Source organism: Anopheles cruzii, unplaced genomic scaffold, assembly GCF_943734635.1.
Source record: "Anopheles cruzii unplaced genomic scaffold, idAnoCruzAS_RS32_06 scaffold00755_ctg1, whole genome shotgun sequence".
Lineage (NCBI taxonomy): Eukaryota > Metazoa > Arthropoda > Insecta > Diptera > Culicidae > Anopheles > Anopheles cruzii.
The window spans coordinates 1-9,273 of NW_026454342.1; the positions used below are offsets into that span (position 1 = coordinate 1).

General features: G+C 57.5%; 2 protein-coding genes across 2 annotated transcripts; one reads left to right on the forward strand and one right to left on the reverse strand.

Annotated features, from left to right (window-relative positions):
• Positions 1–527: 527 nt before the first annotated feature.
• On the forward strand, positions 528–5,438 carry LOC128276224 (uncharacterized). The gene has a single exon (XM_053014698.1). The coding sequence runs from the start codon at positions 528–530 to the stop codon at positions 5,436–5,438; it is 4,911 nt and encodes a 1,636-aa protein (XP_052870658.1).
• Positions 5,439–8,175: 2,737 nt separating this feature from the next.
• LOC128276223 (odorant receptor Or2-like) lies at positions 8,176–9,235 on the reverse strand. The gene is made up of 4 exons (XM_053014697.1): positions 8,787–9,235; positions 8,629–8,728; positions 8,348–8,557; positions 8,176–8,277 (listed from the first exon to the last, which is right to left on the reverse strand). Exons 1-4 carry the CDS (start codon positions 9,233–9,235, stop codon positions 8,176–8,178), a joined length of 861 nt encoding a protein of 286 aa, XP_052870657.1.
• Positions 9,236–9,273: the final 38 nt, after the last annotated feature.

Below are 9,273 nucleotides of genomic sequence, written 5' to 3' on the forward strand. Positions count from 1 at the left end.
TGTTAACAATAATCAAACACCACGAACGTTCCGTATCTTGAAGTCCTTTATTGGTCACCCGAAAGAAGCGACTCAAAATTAGTCCGCCGTTCGCGGCGTTTCGCTTATCACTGCTGGTTCTTTCGTAATGCCAAGAGTGTCCCAGAGAGTGTCGACCGATGATCCTATCTCTCTCACTCGTGAGTCGATCGGTGATCATCTCTCTTGGCTCGTTGGCTTGGCTTGGCTCGTAAGCGGGTCTGCAACTTGTTCGCAGCTTGTTTGCAGCCTGGCATGCAAGTGGCGGCTAGCTGGCTCTACCAATAGCCGCGGCTCTTGGTAACACAAATAAACTTACTTTGCTTAACATCAACCCCACAGAACCCTATTTTATTGACAGTTCCATTTTCTCCATTTTCTTTCCAGAACTCCCCCCGAGGAACGAGTAGGAATGTCGTAACTTGGGAGCGGCTGCCCCTGGAGCTGGTCAGAAAGTGAACCACACCGCCTCCGACACACACCAACCCACACAAACACACACATCTGTCATGGTGGTCGCAATGGAAGCGTTCCTGAAGGCCGTCGAGGCGGGCCAATGCGAGGTGGTGCGTGCGGCCCTCGAGCGGCGGGGCACCACCGCCATCGATCTGGACTTCCAGGATCCGGCCCGGGACGGCAACACGGCCCTGCACCTGGCCGTGACGGCCAAGCGCAACAAGATGCGCCTGATCGAGCTGCTGCTGGCGGCGGGTGCCGACTGTGGGCTGCGGAACCACCAGGAGCGGACGGCGGCGGAGCAGGCGCTTGCCGCCGGCTGCCGGCACGTGGCCGAGGCGATGGTGGGCCGCGAGCTGGACGGGCTGCCGGCCGACCGGGCCTTCCGGCGGCTGGTGGGTCGCGGCTCGGTCGAACTACTGCGGATCTTCCTCGAGAAGCGCGCGTTCGACATCCACACGAAGATGAAACTGATGACGCGCGCCCTGGACGAACTGTGGGCGGTAAGGGGCGTGGAGGTGAGCGAGCCGATGCGCGCCTTCCTCGAGCACGAGCTGATCGCGCACAGCTACGATGCGGAGGGCGAGCGGATCCCGACGGCGGCCGCGGAGGGCGAGACAGAGGCTGATAGGCGCGTGGAGTTAGTGCGAAGCTATACCAAATACTTGAGCGATCGGTACGACGCCGACAACCTGGCCGACCTGGACGAGGAGTTCGTGGTGCGGCTTCGGGCCATGTGCGAGTGTCTGCAGGTGCTCGCCGGGGTTGGACTCCCCGACGAGGGTCTGATCCCGGTGAAGGAGGCCGCCTACCTGGCGAGCCTGTTTCTGGGGATCCTGGAGAAGCGGGCCGGCTTCGAGATCTACAAACTGCTCCTGAACCGCCCGATGATCCTGCGCTATCTGACGGCGGTCGGTGAGACACTGGCGAGGGTGCGCTCTCGGTCCACCGGGTGGATGCCGCAACTCCTCGAGGATCTGCACGAATGCATCGGAGAGCAGAAGCTGATGCAGTACGTGTCCCTTAGGCGGCGCACCTGCCCCGAGCTACAACGGATCGCCGAGGGAAAGCCGCACGACGAGGAGCGGATACGAGAGGAGCTTGCGCGGCCCGACTTTGTGGCCCTCAACCTATCCTGCGATGTGACGGACTTCGTGGCCCATCTGCGGCGGTCCGACCGCCGTCCGTTGACGATGGGCCAACTTTGGCACCGACGACATCCGAAGCTCCGCCTTTCGAAGCGACAGGTGGCGTACGTAGCGGCCAACCGCGAACTGCTGTCCGGTGCGGTGCGTCGCCAGGACCGGGTCACGTTCCGCAACCTCCGACGGACCTACGAGCAGGTCCGACAGCTGCACAGCGTGAAGCGAGCGGCACATTACATCGAGGGAGCGCTCGTCATCGACCTGGACGATCGTCCGACGGAAACACTCGGACTGTTGGCGATCAAACGTGTCCTCCAGTTCCTTGCCAGCGACAGGAACCATCGGCCACGGTTCAGTCAGCTACTGGACAGTCTGCTGGGACACCTCCTGGAGCCACTGGGGGGTCGTGAGGCAGCCAACGTGCGGGAAGCCTTCTCACCGAGCTGCTCGGCGGCCAAGTACTTGCCGGTGGGCGGTCGGAGACCACCACCACCCCTGCTGACGATCGAACAGGCGCGAGGGATCCAGACGCGGCTGCGGGCGGTGTACCGGTATCTGCTGTACGTGATGCACCTGCAGCTGATCGGAGCGTTCAAGACGTTCCTCGGCACCGCGTACCGGTTGCGGACTGCGCCGCAGCTCCGCTCGTACGCCCGCTACGTCGGTGAGCACAACCTGCACACCCTGAGCGCCCTTCGCTTCGAGCATGCGTTCCACGACGAGCCGGAGACGGGGCGGGTGGTGGGCGAGCTGAAGCGAGCGTACCGCGGCATGGCCAACGAGCTGAAGCTGCTGTCGTTCGTCGAGAAGAACATCCACTTCCGGTTCTACCACCTCCAGTACCACCAGACGCGGCTCCGCGTCACCCTGGCCCAGTTCGCCGTCGTGTACCGGGCGCTTCGGGCAAACGGGGACCTAGGCCGCATCCGCCGACTGCTCCACTCGTACCTTACCCAGACCTACCACCGGTACGACATTTCCCGGGCGATCTCCATCTCCGACGCGAACCTCGCCCTCAAGGAGCTGCTCCGGCCTTACGCCGGCGAGGCGAACGAGGACACGCGGCAAGTGGTGCGGAACCTGGAGCAGCTGCAGCGCCTCATGAACCCGGACTGCCTGTTCGGGATCCGGACCGGCGCCACCCGACCGGAACCGGCGGAGAGTGACCGCTACGAGCACCTGACCCGCCAGATGCTGCAGGAGCGAGGCGCACCGCCACTCAGCGAGGAGGATTTTGCGGAACTGCACTGCAAGCTCCACTCCGTGTACTGCGAGAACGTGTTCCGGGGCCTCCCGCAGCGCCACGCCACCATCGAGGGGTTCTTCCGCGCTCGGGGCCTCCAACTGGCAGCCGGGGGCACCCGAGCCACCGATGACGAGGAGCTCCTGCAGGAGGTGTTCGACGCAAAGGTCAACGACCTGGTGGAGCTGGTGGAGAAGACACTCGAGTGCGGGTCGCCCGATGCACCCGGGTTCTCCGACGCGATCCGTGCCCTTCCGGCGTTCGTGCAGTTCGCGTTCGAGTTTGCGCTCCACGAACTGCTCGAAATCCTGGCGTCGGTCGGAGTGCTTCATCCATCGTTAGCGGCGTCGCCTATTCTGAGTGGCTCTCGGCTAAGGACGTTCCTGGCCGGTGGTAGTGACTCGCTGGTGCTCGAATTGCTCACACTCCCATCGGCCGCGACCATTTTCCTGAACGCGATCGCCTTCCGGCGGCACTCCTTCCGCCTGTACCCGACCTCCGACGACGCGGGAGACGGTCCAACGAGTGCGACGTCAGATTTCGAGCGGAACTACGCCGACCGGCTGCAGTGGCTGGCGGAGCAGCGGGCCCTGTTCGATGCGGTCCACCGCCCGGACTGCGATCTCGGGACGCTCCGGGAGGGCCTGAGGGGTGCGAGTGAAGTGCTCACCGGCCGACGGTTCGGCTCGTTGGCTGGCGGTGAGCCGTGTCATTACGGGCTCGTCGACGCCGCGATCGTCGGTGACTTCCGGGCGATGATCGATCTGCTAACGGACCGCACTTCCACCTCTGGCCGCCAGCAACTTCTGGAGTATCTCCTGCGGCGCACCACTCGGTCACACTTCGTCGCGACGCGCGTCGATCGGTTGGCAGCCGGTGAACGACGTCTGTTGGCCCTGTACCTGGGGGCGCTAGCGGGTGACGTGGAGCTGTTCGCGGGGCTGCTGGTGCGGTACGGAGCGCACGGGGAGCTGCACCGGTTCGTACACTCGGATGACCACGGGTTTGTGGAGCGGCTGTTGGGTGGCGGGCTGCCGACCGGGGACTTTGATTGGGGCCGGACCGACCCTCGGACCGGCATGACGGTGCTGCAGCAGGTGACGAACGCGGGCAACGTGGGTGCGGTGCGCGCGCTGGTGGGTCGGATGTCCCGCCAGCAACTGGACTCGCTCTGCCACGCCCGCTACACCGCCCTGAATCTGGCTGCCCGCCTCAACCTCACCGAGATCGTAAGGATCCTGGTGGAAGCTGGCGCCTGCGTGGGGTTGGCCGGTGACGACGAGCGACTTCCGGCGTCCTGGTTGATCCAGTACGGAAATGGGAGCGAGGTGGTCAGGATGGCGCTGGACGGAGTGGAGCTTACGGCGCTCTCGAGTGAACTGTGCCTCCTGCACCGGGCCATCGAGTACGACAACGGGGACGTGGTGCGGTACCTGCTGGAGGAGGCGGCCGTCGATCCGGCGTGCGTCTACTCGAATTGCGCCAACGTCCTGCACGTGGCGGCCGGGTTCGGGCGGGGCGACATCCTGCGCTACCTCCTAGCCCAGCCCTCGCTCCGGAGGCTGGTGGATTGCGGGAACCTGGTGAAGAACACGGCGCTTGCGGTGGCCTGCAAGGAGCGCCAGCTACGGGCGGCGCGCATCCTGTTGGAGGAGGGCGGGGCGAGTACGGAACCGACGGGGGAGTACGGCCTCAATCCGCTCGCTTTCGCGCTGCTCACGAACGGTGTGCGCTTGCTAAAGGTCCTGCTGCGGCATGGGGCCACCTTCGCGAACCCACCCACCTCCGACACCCAGCCACTCAATCTGGCCATCCGGACGGGCAACGTGCGGTTGCTGGAGTTGTTGCTGCGCCACGGAGTGGACGTGAACGGAGCACCGCTTGCCTTCATCAACGCGGTGACGGTTGGTTCGAGGGACATTGTGCGGTTGCTGGTGGCGCGGGACGCGGTACACCTCAACCACCGGGACGAGTTTGGCCAGACTGCGCTGCACGTGTGTGCGGAGCGGGACGAACACGAGTTGGCCGAGGAGTTGCTGCGGCATGCCCGGGGAGCGGCCATCAACGCGAAGAATCGCTTCGGGCAGACGCCGCTCCACGTGGCCGTACAGCGGGGTCACGTGAGGACGGTGAGGGTGTTGCTCCAGGATCGGGGGTGCTCGGTGGACGAACTGGACTATCACGGTGAGACGCCCCTCATTCGGGCGGTCGTCAGCGATAACCTGGCGTTGGTGCGGCTTTTGCTCGCGAGCGGCGCTAGTATCGAGCGGCTCCGCAACAGTGACCCGCCCGTCCTGCTGTACCTGGTGCAGGAGAACCACGAGCGGATCCTGGACTTCCTGCTCGAGCACTACGCCGGCCAGTTCGATGCGAACGCGCAGGACGCGCACGGGAACACGCTCCTGTACGTGGCGACGCAGCACAACCATATCAACATCGTGAAGCTGCTGGTGGACAAGTACGGGGCGCGCCGCAACCCGCAGAACCACAAGCGGGTCACGCCGCTCATGATTGCGCGGGCCCGCGCCTACGACGAGATCTTCCACTTTCTCGAGGCGCGCCTCGTCGAGGAGTAAAGGCGGACAAGGAGCTTGTGGAGCCTGAACGATCTATTTATTGCCATCGCCGGGAGGCGTTTTTGTTTTGTTTTCTATTGCTAACGGCCCGGGCCGAACGGAGTGGCCGGAGGAGAACCTGCCTCCGTCGTCCGTTTAATTTATTTGTAGTTTTTCCGATGGGTCCCGATGCCGAGGCCGAGGGCCGGCGCGGAATGATGTGCCATAAATGTATTTGTTTGTTTTGTGTTTGCACGACGCTGTCACGGTGACGGACGGGCGGACGCAGGAGGTCAGGAGGCACGCAGAAGAAGAAGGTGTGAGCGAACTGTCAGAATTTAATCATTGTCCTGTCCCAGGCCCCACGTAGGACACTTGTGAGCCCACGTTCCGTAGTGACTGTGTATCGGTGTTTGCGCGGGAGGTAGCAGTAGTGGTGCGCCGTGCGTGTGTGTGTGCCGAGCGAGAAGAGGCCGCCGGGCCGCTCTGTACTTATCCGCTCCGTCATCTGCTCCGTGCGGCGATCCGTGAGCTGCAAGCTGTAAATATCGTGAATTAATATGTAGAAGAAAGCTCGACGACGGCCCGGTTGCAGACTGTTGTTGTCCTAGGAGACATTCCAGGTGATCCAGTGCAAATGTTACGCTCAATCGGCAACTGCACGCACGCACGCACACAGCCAATGCTTTCCGTGTCCGTGTCTGTCCGTGCAGTAGCAGCAGCAGCAGCAATGTTAGTGTTAGTAGCGAGTCGATAAGAGTTCGATGTAACGGCCATGTGCCATTTGACGCACGGAAACGGCGCCATTTCACGAGCGGGGGCCCCCTGCTGTGTAAAAAAGAGATTAACGTGCCACAATCCCCCCCACGCCACACACAACTAGGCTAAGTTCGTTCGTTTTCTATTATTTTTATCGCCTTAGTTTTTGTGGTCCGCCATTCTTGTTTTTGGTGCGTGCCATTGCCGCCTGCCGTCGTTTGGCCGTCGGCCCAGATCGACCCGTTTTGGGGCGGGCCGCGTACAAAATGGCAGCTGTGGCCGCGCGTTTGTTTGTGTGTTTAGATTTCATTTAGAGAAAAAAAGGAGGCAACAGGGACGCGAACGCGAATGCGCTCACACGTCCACCTTTTTTAGCCAACATTCGTGCCACAACACACCGTTAGAGGTAGAGATTTGGTCCCTCCCCACCCGAACTATAAGTACTTACCGCTGAGAATTTGTGCAATGAGAGAGAAAGAGAGAGAGACGGAGGATGGAGGCCGCGCCCTCCCGAGATTGTATGATACCTGTCTAGTAAAAATTATTATTCAACCATTCAGCAGTAGCAACAGCAGCCAGAAACAGCCGCCGGCCCAGGGTCGGCGGACTTGTGTGTCATTTTATTTGTAATCAGTAAACAGTGCGAGTGCGGAGTGCGGAGTGCGCAGTGGCGAGGCCGAGGCGAGAATATCGAAATAAACGTATTGTTTTTTGATAATACAAACACCAACCGTCTTTGGGGGGTTTCATTCAAACAGAACTCGCGGGGTTAACGACGGCAACCGATGGAGACGCACGGTGCTTAAGGCGAAAGAATTGAAATATTTCACCATGGGAAGTATTTCGATGCCGACATAGTTGACTGGTGGAGGGTGGAGTGAAATATATCCTGGATTCAAAAGTCGACGTACGGCTGTATGTCGACGCGTACGAAACGTTGTTTTTTTAGCTGGACTTTGGTTTATTTTCGTCTGAAAGAAAACAACGTAATGTTACCATTCAAAAACAGTAAATCACTTGGAAACAGCTTGTTAGATTACTAAGTTAGCTACAAACAACGCGCTGTTCGCATACACTTGGGGCCACAAGGAAATTCTCCCGTGTCGGCAGTAACATTTAAAGTGAAAAACCGATGTATTATGTTAGACAAAACAAGTTTTTCAGAATTTTTGAATTTATTTATCTATTAATTTTTTAAATTCAGGTTGTTGCTTTTCACTGGTTCTGCCATAAGAGGTTGTCCTTCAATTGTACAATTGAAATCTCTGGAATCCGCTTTGAGAACTTCATTTATCAGTTCTGTATCTGATATTTGTGGTTGGCTTTGTCCGTCAACTAGATCGCGTTTCTCAAGTGTTTATAAGCAAAATTTATACAGAAAATCTACGCTCGATTTGCAGACCAAATAACTGAAGTGTAATCAAAGTTCTTGTTACGAAAAAAGCTAAATTTGCACGCCAAAGCGCCAGCTTGCGAAATAAAAGTTTGTTTCGAATGGTCAATCGTCGATTTTTTACAGCTTCTGTGCGGCCCAACTCACTGTTGCTGTGAGTAGTAGATGCTGTCACTTCGAACATTTGAAAGAAATGGTTTCAATCGGATACTGCGATTTTAAAGACAAGGTTAGAATTCAGCAGTTATTTCGGTGTTTAGTGAAGCGTTCATGCAGTTAATCATACAAATCAACAACAATTTCGGTTAAAATTTCAATATTTCATTCCACATACAAAATTGGGTTTCTGACAGCATTATGCTGGCAAAGTGGTACCTGTCTTGGCTTTTGCCAGCGCTAACCCTCAAAGTGCCAGCCATTTTGGCCTAGATGAAATCTTACCTTAATCATTGAGTCACTACATTAGAGAACTTAACTTAATAACTAACACTAACACTAACAACAAGATAACACTATAACACTTTTAGCATAACTATCATTATGCAACTTGCAAACGCAACACTAAAGAAAATAGCAACTAGAACGTTCCTGCCGCAGGCGACCGTTTCAATTATAGACCCTCCTGAGTAGCGTGAAGTACGAGTACGACGCGTTTAGCAGCGATTGAAACATCTCCAAAGTCATCGGGTAAACGTTTCCAATTGTGAGCTGCGATTGAGGATCAAAAGAAAACGTAAAATTAATCGTGACGCCCAAAAACACTCCCCTAACTGCTCACCTCGAGTGGTCGCTGGGCGCGCAGTGTGATCAGGAGCAGCTTTTTCTTGATCGAATTATCCACCTTGAGCCACGGTCCACTATAGGCCGCCTCGGCAATGCCCATGCTTTCCTCGCGCACCTCGTTTGAGTGCCAGTAGAAGGCGAATATTTGCGACAGGATCATGAAGATGTAGGCACCAACGATCACAATTTGGGCCATCACACTAATCTGAGGGACACAATTACAAAAGGATTATCGGCGTTGATAACCGGCTTTGCAGCCCGCGGACGATTCCTTACAATATTGAGCAAGAAAAGCAGGGCACAAAGCATCAACCCAAAGGACAGGAGCTCTATAAGGCAGATGTACGTCACCAGGCCGTTTAGATCTTGAATAAAACTGTACAACAACGGTCCATCCAGCTTCCTTTTCCGAGACTTGGTGAGCGGTAGCTTACCGAATTATCCGCTTGTGATCTTCGATGAACTTTTCCAGCTGCCGATCGAGGCTCGGTGTGGCTTTTGAAATCTGTTCCGCCCGAAACGTACGCAACTGGTGCTGCAGGGTCTTGATCTGCACCAAGGCAAACAGCGTGCTGGTGGTGAAAAAACTTGTATACGGAATGTACATGCAGCACCCGGGGAAGGTAAGAACGAGCTGGGTGATGTAGAAGATTTCATACTGCGGAGAGTCGAAATTGTTGACGCCCGGAATGAACATGCCGTACGGCAGACTACGCTGGCCGGTGAAGAGCGGATACACGACGAAACACCCGCTGATGAAGGCGCCCAGGGCGAGATTGGAAATGGACAGGACCCGTGCTCGGCGCGTGTAAACCGTGATGAGCTTCGCTATCACCGGATCATCATCGATGTCCTGGCACGAAGCATTGGGCTTGTTTAACATTATTTGCACACACCCGACGACCGCCAATACTTACACGA